This window comes from Sitodiplosis mosellana, unplaced genomic scaffold, assembly GCF_009176505.1.
Source record: "Sitodiplosis mosellana isolate CC-2019 unplaced genomic scaffold, AAFC_SMos_1.0 Smas_scaffold_1, whole genome shotgun sequence".
Lineage (NCBI taxonomy): Eukaryota > Metazoa > Arthropoda > Insecta > Diptera > Cecidomyiidae > Sitodiplosis > Sitodiplosis mosellana.
The window spans coordinates 8,849,989-8,866,755 of record NW_022595244.1 but is presented as its reverse complement, the minus strand read 5'-3'; the positions used below and the strand labels follow the sequence as shown (position 1 = coordinate 8,866,755).

General features: G+C 37.8%; 2 protein-coding genes across 8 annotated transcripts in view; one reads left to right on the top strand and one right to left on the bottom strand.

Moving 5' to 3' along the window:
• The window catches only part of LOC129573855 (interference hedgehog), a 46,817-nt gene extending 31,495 nt beyond the window's left edge, over positions 1-15,322 (top strand). For 3 of the 6 annotated variants that reach the window (XM_055455003.1, XM_055454987.1, XM_055454995.1), the window contains 7 exons: positions 3,672-4,110; positions 4,256-4,521; positions 4,670-5,502; positions 12,221-12,856; positions 12,931-13,110; positions 13,178-13,356; positions 14,015-15,322. In XM_055455003.1, coding sequence (XP_055310978.1) covers positions 3,757-4,110; positions 4,256-4,521; positions 4,670-5,502; positions 12,221-12,856; positions 12,931-13,110; positions 13,178-13,356; positions 14,015-14,542 — 2,976 coding nt within the window. In that variant the 5' untranslated portion in view covers positions 3,672-3,756 and the 3' untranslated portion in view covers positions 14,543-15,322. Of the gene's footprint in view, positions 1-3,671; positions 4,111-4,255; positions 4,522-4,669; positions 5,503-12,220; positions 12,857-12,930; positions 13,111-13,177 lie in introns of all 6 variants that reach the window. The other 3 variants (XM_055455018.1, XM_055455026.1, XM_055455010.1) reach the window with 2 other exon arrangements.
• On the bottom strand, positions 5,576-7,429 carry LOC129573891 (regulatory protein zeste). 2 transcript variants are annotated; one of them, XM_055455050.1, is made up of 3 exons: positions 6,778-7,429; positions 6,387-6,709; positions 5,576-6,275 (listed from the first exon to the last, which is right to left on the bottom strand). In XM_055455050.1, exons 1-3 carry the CDS (start codon positions 7,035-7,037, stop codon positions 5,743-5,745), a joined length of 1,116 nt encoding a protein of 371 aa, XP_055311025.1. In that variant the 5' UTR covers positions 7,038-7,429; the 3' UTR covers positions 5,576-5,742. The 2 variants fall into 2 exon arrangements, with proteins under 2 accessions (XP_055311025.1, XP_055311014.1); XM_055455039.1 differs by having other exon boundaries at positions 6,381-6,709; positions 6,778-7,318.
• Positions 15,323-16,767: the final 1,445 nt, after the last annotated feature.

Genomic DNA, 16,767 nt, shown 5'->3' with positions numbered 1-16,767 from the left:
ATTGGTGTTAAATTCTCCATTCATTTCGATTAGTAACTGTTTTTCTTTATTTCGACTGCAAGCTTTTTCAAGAAAGAAAAAATTATTCGGAAAATGTAAATAGTTTGTTGCATGTTTCCCTATGCAAAGCCACCATTTTCGAATGCGTGTCACACATGGAATACAAACGGAATGCTAATGCGTTTGTGAATGAACGTGCGCGCGCGTGTTTGGCAAACAAACCGAACAATAGCCACGAATCGAATAGCAAACAAAAATGGAAGCTCATTCTTTCCGGAACAATGATTTTCTGGAGTCTTTGAGACGAGAGAGATGGGTGACGAAAGATGATCATCAATTTCACGGACAAGCCTTTTTCTCCATATAGATTCGAAACAACTCATCTCTCTGTGCTATTCATTCTGCTAGACTAAATTACCATTTACTTAGAACGCAACTGAAGGCCTTGTGTTTTTTCTCTTCTCTGTATACTGTAACCACAATTAAACCGTTAATTGATGCGCTGTTCCCGTACTAAACACATATTCATGCTGGAAAACAGACTCATCCCATTCAGCTTACGTTCGTAACCACAAACATGCATGCTCAAACATAGATGCGCTTCGTGTGTGCACGCACTTCATTTTTGGTCGGCGAACTATTTCGGAAGTCTGGATTGAAAGTGATCTATGGGAATGTGAACGAGTATGGACCGAATAGAATTGTTCGATAATCGCTTTTTGATTGGATTCAACGGTCTCGCGCTTATTTTGACTCATTTCTTTTTCGGTCACAGAAAAAAAACAGAACAGAATAAGGCGACGGCGGTTTTTTTTCGCTTGTCGACACCAAAACATGAGTCGATTTTTGAATCCACACATACACTCATAATTTTCAGTAATTGGAATGTGGGAACCAAACAAACGAACGCTGTAGCAAGCCAAAATGGCCGGGTTCGTTTTAAATACTTTGTAAAAACGTTTATTGTTATTGATTTTTTTTTTCGTTAAACAAACGATACGTTTCACCATAATAAATACTATTATGTACTTTATTACGTAGTTTTTATCAATATTTAAGCAACACGTTTAGGAATTTAATGGGAAGAAAACAATTTTGTGTGCAAACACTTTCATCCTTTTTTCGCTCTTTCTCTCTCACACATCCTCTTTGTGTTGAAAGTACAGCATACATTGTATATACTATTCAAACTTCGGCCGTTACCAAAAAACGAAACATATTATTAATATCATTAAATATAATATTTGCTCATTTCGATGGAACAACTGACTCATTTTTTTCCGTTCAATAAAAACACATGCAATTTGTTCCTGCCGAAGGTCAAATACAGTTTTAATGAACTCTTATTTTGACAAAAAGAAACTTTGTTGCTGCTGCTGTTGGGGCTAATATTGCTTTAATAAAGAAGCGCAAAATTTTGAAGAAAAAACCTAAAAACATGAAGCAAAAATGCATCTACAAAAACTAATCAACACTAATGAAGAAGGAATTAAAACGCCAAACTGTGATTTTTTTCTCACAAAAATTCCGGCTGCACGATATTCATTCGTGTTTTTTGTAGTTCATTTTTTTATCCAGTCTAAGAAAAATGTTTGTCACCTTAAAAGGTGAGATCATTATGTACGAATTTCGTGTATGAAAGCACGTTCTAATAGCTTGGATGTTAAATTAATTAGCGATGATCTAAGAAGCATCACCTTTTGATTAAATCGATTTTTCGGCTTAGAGTTTGCGCTACAGCCACATCAGTTAGTCATTAATTTTCAATTTGCGTTAAACACAGAGCAAATCGTCGACTGAATTATTAGTCAGAAGCCAGTGGATGCGGATATTTTTAATGATCATTTCAAAATTGATTATTTGAAAATTCAGATCAATTCCATTTTGTTCCTCTCCCTCTCTTTTTAAAGCAACGTCAAATACGAGAAAACCATGTCTGTTTTATGTGACAACACGGTATAAAAAGACATTCTCCTGCTGCGCGAATATTTTTTTTCAATTTATGGACAAACCATTAAAATTGATCGATTCCAAAACGATTGAGAGTGAGAAAAGAATGTCAGATTTTCGAATACAGCAGCCTCCAATACGGCAAACGCTATTTTTTTGTGCCGAATATTGCGATTTTAATGCTAAACAAAAATTTGCATAATTTCTTTGACGAAAAGTTGAAAACAATACGGTATAATTTCCAATTTATATGCTCAACTCTTTTTTTTAAATCTTGGATATTTTTTTGGTAATCTTTATAAATGATTATTGGCTTGTTTTTCGTCAATGCAGAAACATAATTTTTCTGTGGCCACTTTATCCAATCATTTTTAGAATATGTAAACAAAATATTCACAATATTTCATAATTGAATTAATGTCTTTCGAATCTGACCAAGTGTTTAAAAAACAAGAAGGCATCGACTCTTGCTCATTGTGTTCACATTGGGAAAAACCACAAGCTGCAAATCTCTTTTGAATCTGCGCGCACAAATGAATGACAAAGAAGCGAAGAGAAAACATGGGAAATTTGCATGTCGTGGAATATGGCAAAACGAACGGCCACAACAAGATAACGTGTGAAAATTCTTTCGTGTGACATTTATTTATGGCTAATGAGCGATCGTTTTGAAATTCCTTCTCCTTTTCTTATTTGCTTCCTCAACGCCCCTTGTTCAACGCGGATAAAATGCGATAAGAGCAACAAGAGAGAGAGAGAGAGAGTGAAAGAGTGGGGAGTTTTCTGTGTGTCGTCAATGGATCAAAATGAATAGAATTTATTGATTAAACCGAAAATATTAAGTGTTTGTTTACGACAAGAATGTCACCGTAACAAAGCGAAAGAGTTCTGCTTTGTGCGAGTGCGCGCTCGCGCCTCATTTGCATAATTCAGGATATATACACGTTCGGACAACAAGTGACCGAATGGAATTCCATATGAGCCCGCGCATGTGTGTTCGAAAGCTGGTGCGTCATTAAAACAAGTACCCGAAAGAAAAAGCACACCCAATACCGATAAATCTCACTTTGATTGGATTAATAAGAGTAACATTTTCTTAAAGAGATTTTAATCGCGCTTGTATTCACTGAATCCCCTGGAATCCAAAGCACTGATTCCGAATCGCTCTGCGGGCAGCACAGCGCATGCAAGAAAAAAACATCAACTTTTCTCGTCGTTTCAATGTATTGATAAATGTGCGTGTCGATTAAAAGTTAAAAAAAAAAGCGTACGAAATTATGAGCAAACGAAAAACGGACGCTGTTTGTCAATTGAATGTGGGCGAAAGATTAATGTTTGATTGGTATTAATTTCCAACTATCATTAGCTCTAAAACCCATTTTAGAAGAGAAAAACAAATCGTAGGCATTTCTATGAACGCCAGATAAAAGCATGAGCTGCCAACTTCGTCGCAAGTGTTTGGCTATTTCCAGTATTTGCTACATGTTAGACGCGATGTGCAAATATGCTTAGCACTTACTAAATTTAAAACTCACGCTGCGCACGACACAACACTTGCACCATTCGATTTGTGCATAGTTTGTATTCAATCCTCGCCACAATATCTATGAAATTCCACAAAACCGCTGTACATTAAACAGGCTCCATAAAAGACAAGTCGACATAATTTAAGCTCAAAATCTAATTAAAATTGATTTTTTTTCTTCTCCTTTTCATTACAGAATACAGCAGACGTCCACAGACATTTGTGAGCACCAACAATTAGAACTACGAACAAGCAGAAGAAAAGAAAGAAGGGAGAAAAAGATGGCTCGACGCCACTTGTCGCTGTATTTAAAAATATTCGCACATCATTTCATCGGAAATGTGAGAGCGAGTTTCTTCGTCATTCTCATTCTGTCACAATTTTTTCTGGAAAATGGGCGATATTGTGTCACAGCCATTTCACATCGATCCTCATCGTCGACGACGAAAGCGGAAAAATTCGGCGCCTACATGGAACGGCAGCCAGAAAGTACAGTTGCTCCACTATATGACGAAGTGTTATTTGAATGCGGTTTGAACTTGGATTCGGATCGCATCGAATGGCGGTTTCGGCCACAAAAACAACGTTTCAACAGTGTTAATAATCACAGCGAATTTATCTACCTGAATAGAATGGTTAGTATATTTTGCCATAAAAAAATCAATTTCCATCATCAAACCAAACCACAAACACACACACTTACACACACGCATATCGAGTGTCATTTAACGATCATTTTTTTATGTTCTGTTTTCTGTTATCTGGCGTTTATTAAAACAGGATGGATACAATATAACGACCGAAGATAGCATATCAAAATTGCGAATTTATGTGAATCAATATTCGGCGGGCGAGTATCAGTGTTTGGCATGGTTGGGAGCCAGTGCACTCGCCTCCATTCCAGCCAAACTACTTTTGGCAAATATCAGCGTTGACACATCGGTAAATGCACGCGTGCTACACTGGAGAGTGCCGCCCGGCAATAGCATACTAATCAACTGTGGAGAAGTGAAATCCAACCCGCAACCCATTTGGAATTTTTACAAGTGAGTTCATCGGCAGTTCTTTCTTTTATTGATTTGAAATAGCATCAGCGATAAAAAAGAATCAATAAAATAACTGCTTTTCTACATTAAAAACGCGTTAAAAATATGGAATTTGACTAACTTTTTTTTGAATATATACAATTTGCAGAGATGATCAACCGCTGTCAAACACTAATCCACAATTGTCAACGGGAGCTCTTATGTTGCAGTCGGTCACGCATTTGGATTCGGGCACGTATTGGTGCAAAGCTGTGAATACAATAACCGGTGTCGAAGTGAAATCATTGCAAAAAACCAGTGTGACTGTTGAACACACGCCGAGAGGACCACCCACACTTTTGTACAGCTCATCGGATCATGTGATCGTTAAGCCTGGTGCAACGGCAATTCTAGAATGTCCAGGCATTGGTTATCCAGTGCCAAAAACGAGTTGGACGCGACCAGGAACGGTGATTTCAAATAATCGAACATCTGTGTTTGGCACCGGATTGCAAATCCTAAACGCACGGCCCGAAGATCGCGGAGAGTACATTTGCCAATTGGACAATGGCATCATACCAGCGAAAACGTTGAAAATTCGATTAGATGTTTTGGAAGCGCCAAAAATAGAACGAGGCCCAATCGACACGCTTACCGACGAAGGTGAACGACTTGAATTGGAATGTATCGCGACAGGTTTTCCCATCCCAACGATTTATTGGCTCATCAACGGTGTCGATACGCGCATGGATCCAACAATTCGTGCCACTGGTAGCCGACTCATCATTGACGGTCTGCAGAAGAAACACGCCGGCATTGTGCAATGCTTTGCACGAAACGAAGAGAGTGAAGTTTGCGAAAGTAAACTGCTTCAAGTGAAGCCAAAAACCATTTCCGGTGATATGATGGGCACACAGCCACTCGGCACAATTCCAAATTTTTCCAAGTCGAATCGTGAACGGAACAGCAAACCGGGCAAGGGTAAAAAGAAGCACAAGCATAGTAAGTCTGGTTTTGTATCTTATCTGCTTATATTACTAGGCCATGCTACGCAACAAAATAAATTACTATCCGATTTTTAATCGTCATAGGTCATATTTATTATTACAATAGAAAAGTAGTGGTTGACAAATATAAAAAATTTCGTTACATTACTGCACATGGAGAAAAACATAACTCGTAGAATAGAATGCACCATTTTTAAATGTATTGAGTACAATCGATAAATTTTGGCTTATCATATCAAGAACGTTCCATATTTCGTAGTCTCATTTCCATCTCTTTAATTTTCATGCGATGAATTTCGCGCATTTGTAGCAATTCCTCTCGGCCCTTTTCCTTTTCGATTTCCTGCACTTCGCAACGCAATTTTGCCTCACGAACGCGCAACAAATGCTCCTGCTTTTGTAAATCCTGAATGGATGCGTTTTCGTTTAGATCTTTTGTCGATGTCGTTGCCGTAATTGGTGACGACTGATTGATTCGTGCACTTCGAATCACCTGCTGGGTTGTTGCAGCAGTTGGCGTTGTTATCAAGTAGTTTCCATTTGCACTTTTCACTAGTTGAATGTTTTGGTTGCCGATGGTGGCAGTCGATGAAGGTGAATAAGTGATATAGGCTGTGGTGGGTGCGGCAGACGACGATGATGGTGATGGCTCTTGTTTTTTAACGTGCTCATATCCTTGGCCAGGCAGAGCGACTAACGTCGTTCCACGCTGTGACTGAGCTGGAATTGTGACTATGCTCGACGGTGCCGGCGTTGCAAGGGCCAAATCTATGGATAATAAATGTTTAGAAGAAAAATAAACAAAACACACTTGAGTAAAATGCATTCACGATAAATAAACAAAACACAATTCAGTAAAATTCATTTACGAACCCATACCAATCTGATCGTTAATCACTTTCAGTGTGATGGCGTCATTCTGGAAATACGAATCAGTCAATGGATCGTATTGTTCTTCTTCATATTGCTCGTCATTGGCTTCATTTGTATCAGGAATTATGATTTCATCGGCTGTATGCAGCGATAGTTTCCGGTCCGAGTGCTCGTCATCATCATTGTCTGAATCTTTGCACGTTTTGACCAACGCTTGATATGCTGCATCGTTTGACTTTTTCGACGGCGATGTTTTTACCTCAATCAATTTTTGTCGCTTTTCAGGTGATTTACTACCATCTTTGTCGTCCGGCAACCGTTTTCTCAATCTAAAATCGTAAAATGGACCAAGTAAATCGAAGAAAAACACCCGAAAAAAAACATGCAAATCACTTACTTTGAATTGAGCCAAAACTTTTGGATTTGTTTCATGGTTCGTTTGCTTGTGTCGGCATGTGCATTAAATGATTCAAGTATTGTGTCCCAGCATTTCCGTAGTTGCACTTGTTTGTGCTGGGACTGTGAATTTCGACGGTGTCGAATGTCAATCACATCCTTATATTTGCCAAACAATGAAAACAACACCAATTTCTCTTCCTCGGTGAAACGAAGCGATTTCTTATCGTCCATTGAGTCTTCTTCTCGGCTTTTATTCATTGGACGACGTTGAAAATGGAAACCCTTTGCTATGAATTGCACCGCAATTAAGTAAAAAAATGAAAATCTACGTGGATTGCGGAATTTTTAACGTTCCCCTTAGATTTTTGTATTTATTTCACTCAAGCATTGAATAAATTCTCAATTTATACCGTGTTTGTTGGTTTGATCTTTTGAAAAGAAAATTTAACTAAAACACAAAAATAATCACTCGCTTTGTACCAAGTGAAAAATTCTTTACTCACAGACTGTCAAATGGATATTGGTCGTTGTAAAATATTTGTGCGTTCATTTTGAGCTCACAAACTTGTTTTTCGCTCTAAGTCACAGCGAGTTGTCTCTTTCGCTCGCATACGTTCGGAAGGCGATGTGTTGTCAGTCGGGTCGTTAGTGTGTGCATCGCATCGTTTCGAGTAGAACTCAAAGAAGAGACAGATATGTGTGCATGTGTGAGCGTGTATGTGTATGAGGTATGCTTGAGTGAATGACTAACAGTTTGACAAGTCGACCGACCGTCGCTGTGAGTTCGTTTCATTCGATACAAACACTCACTTCGCTTGTGTTGTGAGTAGTGTTTCACAAATAAATGGCTCTCAAACCATTCAAATGTCTCTTTACGAGCTACTCGTGCTACAAAATAAAACGACAACTCTACTCAACTCACATATTTTTAAATAAGTTTTTTTTATTTAGACTTTTACGGTCAAAAATCAAAATGAAATGAAATTATTACAAATTAATGGCAAAATGCGATGTTCGCGGCACAAAATAAATGAATGTATTCAGTAAATTGTGTGCAGTTTATTTCCAATGATTGTATTTCACACCGAATTTAAGAGGCCATCCATATTTACCACCTAGGCTTACTCCTAAGGCGCCTCCGTGGAAGCTAACTCCGCCATGGTAACCACTACTGATTCCACCGTGATAACCACTGCTGATTCCACCGTGAAAACCACTGCTATAGCCACCGTGATAGCCTCCGATTGAACCATAATGACCACCATAGTACGATTTGTATGCTGGTGAGATCACTTTTACGCCAGACGAATGATAATAAGGCGATGAACCGTACGATGAATACAATCCATTACCATACACACGATGGCCATACGGATGATCATACAAACCATGACCGACAACTACTGGTGCCGAATACGAAACGGATGGTGATGGCACTGGTACCGGATACGGAACTGTAACCTTTCTAAAAAATTGTAAATGCAAATTGAAATTCAGTGACGAACAAATTCAAGAGGTGCAATTATGTGCGTGTGTATACTTTGTGATCACGTGGTGCACAGGATAAGGATGAGGTACTGCCACCGGCCTTTAAGGACAAAACAAAAATCATCCATTGAATACAATTGCATTGATACAAACAAATATATAGGGTGTTTTTCTCCTTCTCCTGTTCTTAATCTAACGAAAATTGCTCATAATTTATGCATTGTGATGAGTGAGTCAAAGTTTGAGTTTGAAATTGAGACATGTGCAAAGATGTGCGGAAAACCATCCAATTTCAATAGCCATTCCGATAGCCGCATATCGGTGTCGTTGTCTACTTACTTTGGCACAATCACTGGCCGATCGACCGGCACTGCAACGGGCACTGGTCTGAAATATTCATTTCGGCGTTTAGATAATTTTTACTTGAGTATAAAGAAAATTCTGAATTGAATGGAGTCTTGCAAAAATGGAACCATTTTCAAAAAAAAGAACCACTCACTTTGGCACTGGATATGGCACAGGAACAGGTCGGTCAACGGGAAAGGGCACAGGCACCGGATGACTTACGACTTTTGTTACTGACGGTGCAGCAATGGCTATCTGTTGTCGAAAATAATTTGATTTGATTAGAATTTCGTTTCGAAAGCCGTTGAATTTGAAAGATGTTTTTACGATACGATTTTACTGTATTAAAATAAAGTATCTTACGGTCGGTGCAACGACTGGTGCATGCGAAATAATTGAAGATGACAAAACAGGTGCGTTTGGAGCATAACCACCAGAAAGTACATGCGGTGCTGCAACAATCGCTCCCAAGCCTCCAATATGACCAATAGGACCACCAACAGCTTCAATGTGACCAACACTTCCGATATGACCAATAGCTCCGACGTGGCCAACGGACGATAAAAGTGCACCTGAACCCAAGTAACCGCTTCCATAACCGCTTCCATAGCCACTTCCATAACCTGATGCATAACCGCTTCCATAACTTGGTGCATAACCATGTCCATGTCCTAATCCCAACGCTAAATCACCATGAACGGCCACATCACTGTGCAATCCACCGTGTAAACCAACAACGCCAGTCGGCCCATCGCAATCACTCAATGCGCTTAAACCAATGTGACGTTTCTGCGGTTGAGCTTCTTTGATCGTTTGCTGAGTGTTCGCTTCCACACTAATCGGCTCAGCACAAAAGAAACCAGCAATTGTGGCGAACAAAATGAAAAATGCCTTTGAGAACGAAAACAAACAAACGAAATTGAAAACCATTTATTTTATTCACAAGTGTGTGTAAAAAAAAATTCAATTTTATTTCACTAAAATTACACCAAAACTCACAAAATATGTATCCATCGCGGATGATTGAAATGATGCACGCACTCTAATTTTCTGCTCCAATTTAATTCGATCAAGAAGCTTACCAACTAATGACTGCGCGTTGATTTGTGCATTGGGCTTTTATATATCAGGTCGAGTGTGAGCGCGCGCGATTAAGTTGCTTTTAAAAAATTGTGGTCATCGTTGCAATTTCACTCTCTCACTTTTGTTTTTCTATTGCGTTGGGAAAAAAATTTAATCGCATAATAGCGCTCGGTGTGCTCGCACACGATGGACATATAACATATTCAAAAGTCGGTTAAATTCGCAAAACAACAACTAGGGAAATGGTTAATGTCACGAATTGAAATGGAAGACGAAAAAAAAACATCGACGGCTGAAGTACGCGTCATAAAAATGTGTGCTAGCAATGCATCTATGATGATGGTTCGATGGGAGAGAGACACATACACACGGCGTGGTGCTATTTTGCTTTGCACTCATATTCGTCACACATCGCGACGATGGTGACACTTGTGCGAGCGCGCGGAGTCGCACTTTCAATCAATCGAAAATCGTTATTATTCCGCGAGACTCGGCGGCCAGCGAGTACCAGCTCGAAAAGTCAACAAAATCATTTGCAACGCAGATCGATCCATAAATCCAAACGGCGCAAATGATGTATTCAGTGCAGGCAAATTGCGTAATTCGTAGAGCCATTCAAACTTTCTTGATGTGTGCATTACATTTTATCATTTTCGATAATTCGCCATCGACTTGGGTCGTTGCTATTTTCCCTCGCTCTTCGTTAATAATATTTATTATTACGTGCGTATACCGCACAGCACGTATCTTAAGCAGTTTTTTTTTTCTCTCCATTATGCATGCATACACTTGGAATTTTTCCACGAATCGGTCTTGATTAGTTTTTTTTTTCTATGACAACGAACCATATTCACTCGTCATCTGTATCGAAGAGAATCAAAAATAGATTTGGTTTTGCATCCAATCCAAAATTTTACATTTGATTTTACCTTTGATAAACACATTTATTTTCCATTGAAATTTAGCTCGTCAAATTACAAAATACAAAAACTGATTAAAATAATTGGCAGTCAAACGACGTACGCCGCTCAACACGAAAAATGACAAGAATGTGAAAATAAATAATATAAACACACGAAAAAAGATATGCCATAGCAAATTATAAATTAATTTAAGAAATTTGTTCAATTTTAATAGCAGCACAGCTGCGCACGGAATATTTTAACAACTAACAACGTGTTGGTCGTTATCAACGGAAACGATTCATTACATTTTCGGTTGTTCAAAGGACAGTGTCTCTACTATTTTCCCCATCTCCATCACGTTGACGCGATGAAATTACCGTTTCATTCAAATAATGCGCAGTCTTGCAATGAAAACGAATGAAATTTCCTATTGAACTAATTTTTCTTTGTCATCTAGTTCCTGTTGATGACATAATGAAACATGTTTTCTGCAGAGGAAAAAAAAAACACAACCAGACAGACATTTTCATATTCACTTCATTTCTTGAATCATTTTGTAGGTTTTTCTTTTCCCATTCAATGTTTTCTTGTCCTCTTCACTCGATTAGAGTAAAAAGTACAATGAAATGAACTTCTCTTTCATGCGATGATAATTTTTGCGGAAGTAAATTGAAAATAACGGAGCGAAAAAAAAGAAGTGTTTTGTTGTTGGATCTTTTAACGGTGTCCACAAATTATACTTGCTTATTTCATAATCGTTCATCAGATGGGAAATTAGTTTAAGTGACATATACAAGGCTGATTTGAATTTGATAAAGATGATCGATAAAATGAAAGCTTGTCGAAAAGGGAGCAGAAAAAAATAGCAATAACAACGCGTAGTCAATTTAAAAAATGCCTCGCAGCAGAGAGCGATTACCGAGTCTCTCACTTCACCATGCACAGCATAGCATAAACTGTACTAATCTGCATAATCACTTAATTGATTTGCAATTATTGGGCAGCATCGCAGCAAGGAGATGGATTTCTTTTTGCTGTCTGCATGCTGTTTTAAGCCCACAAGACACTGAATTCTGGAGCACACTTAATAACAGAGTCGTGTGCATCATTGCAATGGCATACATAATTTCTTTGCACTTGCAATGCGACACACGGAGATGAAATCAAGAGAAAAAGACTGAAAATTCACTTTCTTCAAACTGACACCGCATTATTTTATCAATCAAATTACATTTCATAAAGTGTTAATGTTGGATTCCAAAATCTTTGTAGGAAAATGAAAGGTTTTTCGTTATTTAATTCAATATTCTCAATCGGCACAGAGCGGCTGTTAGTTATCTAATTCCCCGCAAATGTACGACCGACATATTTATGGCACGTTCATGTTTGACTGGATTTTTTTCCATCGTTGTCTTCGTCGTCGTTGTTGACTCAAACAATTTTAAATTAATGTGTAATCTATTTCCATAAATGAATCAATCATTACATTAATCATTCATTTTCATTTGTAGACTAGTAAATCATATTAGCAACAAGAAACAAACGCTAAGCGTTCGCGATTTACGTAAATCTATTTATTTATAATATCAATTTGGTTTTTTTTCTCGTTTTTTTCTACAGCGATTATGGTGCCACCAACACGACCGAATGTGACTCGTTTGGCTGATGATAAGGTGATGGTGCGTTGGTCGGTGCCACCACATGACGAAGGTTTACCCATTCTTTTCTTCAAAGTGCAGTATCGTTTGCTTGGCAGCACAACAAAGCCTACTAAACGTTCACAATGGATGACGGCCGATGTTGATATCGCACCAAATACATTTATGTACGAAGTCGATGGACTGAAAGCCTCGAATTGGTATCGATTCCGCATTGCAGCGGTGTACTCAAACAATGACAATCAACTGAGCAATGCATCGCGAAACTTCCTGCTGAGAAGCATAGAGCAAATTGATGAGAGGAACAGACAGTTGCCAGCACCGAATCTTACACGAGTCGAACCGATCTCTGAAACGTCAGTCGTGCTGCACTGGACACTGGCCGAACACAATCAGATCGATTTTGATGGTTTCTACGCTTACTTCCGACCGGCTTCGACTGCTGGCGAATATATGAAGGCAACGATTGATGGCATGGAAAAGCGTAGCTTCCAAATTGATGACTTGGAATCAGGAACCGCATATGAATTTAAATTGCAAAGCTTTACTTCGTCAGCTGCATCCGATTTTATGGCAATCATCACTGGAAAAACACTGAGTAAGTGGGATTTTATTTTTTTTCGTCGACCAACATAACGATTTGATTAATTATATTAATTGTTTTCCTCATAGAACCGTCAACTCCATCACCGATCGATCCGAGTGTCATAACTACCAGCAAGAGTACGACCAAACCACCAAAACCATACGTTTTACTGGTGGCTGGTTTGGTAGGAGCCGGATTCATTTTGCTTATCACATTCATTTTCCTGTGCTTCTTCATGAAACGACGAAAGAAATCTGGTTTGCATGGTTCGTATACACTTTGTTCGATTCATCCAGATTATTTTCACTAACTTTTCATCACTCTTTGGAACAGATGCAAATGAAAATAAATCACATCCGGACCACATACAAGCCGAAGCAAATGGATTCCCCGTTGGAAATGTCGGAAGCAATGGACGCATCAATTCGCCGGTGCATAAAAATCGATTGAATGGCGTTGTGCCGCGTATGAATATGAATATCACGCCGAATCCTTTAGCCGATGGCGATAAGGTATTTAGACCATATGAAAACATACCTGTAGCCAGATCGTACTATTTTAACCGAACTAGCAATTATTAATCAAACTAATTTCGGAATGAACGATTCATGAATTATTTATGCTCAATCAACTCAATCGAAGCAATGGTTTAAATAAGTTTACTCGAACCGATGATACAACAGAAGTACAGAAGTGTTAAGCGCTGTCATTTTTATTTACGTGGTAAAATGTGTTTGAACGATCGCTATTGAGCTCTTGTGCTTAAATGCTGTTAAGCGCAGGTGTTATTCTAGCATCGAAATTTAAGTATACCATTGATTCAAAACCGATATTTTGCTCAAGTGTAGATGTAGTGTAGGTGCCGCACAATAATTACAAATCTAAATGTCACTTCCGTCCCAACAACAACAAAAAATACCTCAAAAATCCCACTAAAAAACGACCAAGAAAAATTAAAACGCATAACAAAAAAAAACTAATTTGTACTCAGTCGATTAATACATATGACAATAAGTAGTGCATGAAATCAAACAACGAACTCCTATCCAATCCTATCCCACCCACACACAAAAAATCCCATCCAAAAACGAAATCGATCCTTGTCTTTGTGGCTATAAGTAGACTTCGTTGTACGACTTTGAAGAATTTCTTCTAGCGTGACTCTTCTAGAATAATCGCACCGTGATGGAGCTGCGCTTTCTGCCGACCTCGCTGACGCCCGGAGCACCAACCATTACGGACAACCACCATCAGCACACGCACATCCAGAACAACAACTGTGAACCATCGCCCGGTACCGAGCAATACAATCGCCGTAATCAAGCAAATCGACTGCCACCGCCACCATCGTCACAACCGCAACCATTCAACGGTACGCTGATCAATGGCCTGCCAACCATTCAGAACATTGGTTCGACCACTGAAATCGGCATACCACAAGTGACCGATTTAAATAATCGCATTCCAACTTCGTTGCGTCGCACACCGCGCCGAACCAATGGCGTACCAAACGGTCCTCCCGTGCCACAAAGCCCTCGATTCATGCGCAGTGGCATCAGCAATGACATTTTACATCACAATCGTTCACCGATTCCAAGCCGCGTTGCGGCGGCCGTTGCATCCAGCAAACGGCACCGTCTCGGCGGCCGTAACAATGAAAACATTTCATGTGGCAGCCTAAACAGTATTGAGGTGTAGCTCAACAGTCAACGTCTACATTGTTTTTAACACTGAATTCATAGAGGAAAAAACACATGAGAGAATTTAACGACTGTCAATTACACACACACACATGCACAACGTAATTTATTTGTAGAATTTCTTATTTAAGGAGAAAACAAATGGCACCATGAAAATCAAAATTCATTTATGATTAAACCAATAAGACATTACAATACACAATTATTTATAAAATCTTTGTGATATCAATTCGGTGGGTGAAATAAACCACTTAAAACAAATGCGCAAATTGTTTGTGAATTAAGACATCCAGCATAGAATTTAAGATTGAATAGAAGAAAAATAAGCTAAATTTGACTTTACAATACAGCTATTCCTAATGAAATGAGGATAATTTTTCGACACGAATTGAATACAGGAAGTTCATTCATTCAAGCTGTTATTTTATTTGTATAACCTTGATGACCATTAAGGGCAGAAACAAATAAATCGAACAGTTTTCTATTCTCTTAGATACACAGACAATTCGCTTTTAGGAATTAAAATTATTGAATTAGATTTTTTAAAATATTGTAAATAAATTTTCATTCTATGCTTCACATTGAGGCCAGTCCATATGGAAACAATTTTTTTTTGTCAAAAAAACACATATAATATCTACTTGTGCTTTGCATTAGATTTACCCGAAAAACACATTTAGATTTTATAGGCAATAATACAAGAAAATTGATTTGATTTGATTCGAATTTATTTAAGTAATTAATATCTATTAAAATCTATCGAACTGAGTGCAAAAAATTCCCCAATTTTAGCAACAAAAAAAATGATTTTTAGAAATTGATACACATGGAGTAGAATTCCATTGAAACAATTATGCCAGTCATCGCTCAAAAACCACACATTTTGTGCGTATGCCACACATTTTACAAACGAGTAATTTATTAATGAAGAGACAATTTTATAAAATACAAATCAAAACAATTGAAAAAAAAAAGGTTTTTTCTTCTTTGAATAAAGCGGAATATAACAAACCAAATACTCTGTGATAAGGTAAAAATGAAAAAGCCCATTAAAGTTGTTCCAAGGTAAGATCTACTTTATTCTTGGTATTTCGTCCAATTTTTCTAAAAGAACTATTCACACTGTTTTTCTGCTTTCTAAAGTCTACACGAAATTTAAATCATTCCATGTTTTCCTTTCAAAGCGAAGGAAAAAGTTGTATTTTCCATAAAATTCGAAGAATGGATAACAAATTTAAAAAATAAACAGAAATCTCGCATGCTGATAGTAAATCCTTAAATTGTATTACTAAGCTACAATCATCATTCTCGTCTACGTCTTTATTTTTTGATCAAATCGTACAACAACTTTGTCGGGATATTCAAAAAGTTCTGACTTGTACAAATAAATCTCAATTCTTCTGACTCATGACTTATTCGGATGAACTAAACGGTTTCTGTGATCGACAATTTTGGGGACCATATCTCATATTCTTTTTGTGTACCAAAAAATACAAGTACGTTGAATTGAAATTCGAAGTGATCTGTATACTTTTGTGGATTGATTTCCATATCCAAAAACCATTGGCGACCTATGGAACACAAGAATTAATCGATTCAGTTTTAATTAAACCATTAATGGTGGAAATGTCAGTCGTCACCTAATGATAGGCTGCAGATCCAAAACAAGATAATGTCTGCTATATGAATTAAATCATAAAAGTTTTCCCTCCATGACAATAGTTTAAGCACAAAAAATATTCCCATGAAGAAGTACCATATAGCCAAACAAAATCCACCTCTTCCGGAACAATGATCCATACTGAATACCATGGATGCTGTAATGAAAAAGACTTTCATACTGATTTGTTACAGAATTTAAAAAAAGAACATGTCTAAATGACAAACCAATTGTCTCTATGTAAATCATTGTGGGGAGCAATGCTATTAATCCATAATCGAATCCACTTGTAATAATTGACAATATACACGATAACGTGAAAAATAAAAACAAAAGTTTAAGCTATTCACGAGATATGCCATGACTTCCGACATAATATTTTGTTATTTTTGGTTCTATCTGTGGAAGTGAAATGAAACAATACTCAATGAATATTTACAGTAAATTTTCTTCAAATTCGCTTACTCCAAGAATCTCATGTCGACACAGAAAGACATGGACAGATGTATTCTTAGCCCAATGAGAACAAATCGTGTATCCAGCCGCCACAACATATAAAAGGA

Coding starts and splice junctions, on each gene's coding strand:
- LOC129573891 (XM_055455039.1), bottom strand. CDS start 7,037: ATGAATAAAAGCCGAGAAGAAGACTCAATGGACGATAAGAAATCGCTT. Junction 6,710..6,777: donor AAGTTTTGGCTCAATTCAAA/GTAAGTGATTTG, acceptor TTACGATTTTAG/ATTGAGAAAACGGTTGCCGG. Junction 6,276..6,380: donor TAACGATCAGATTGGTATGG/GTTCGTAAATGA, acceptor TATTATCCATAG/ATTTGGCCCTTGCAACGCCG.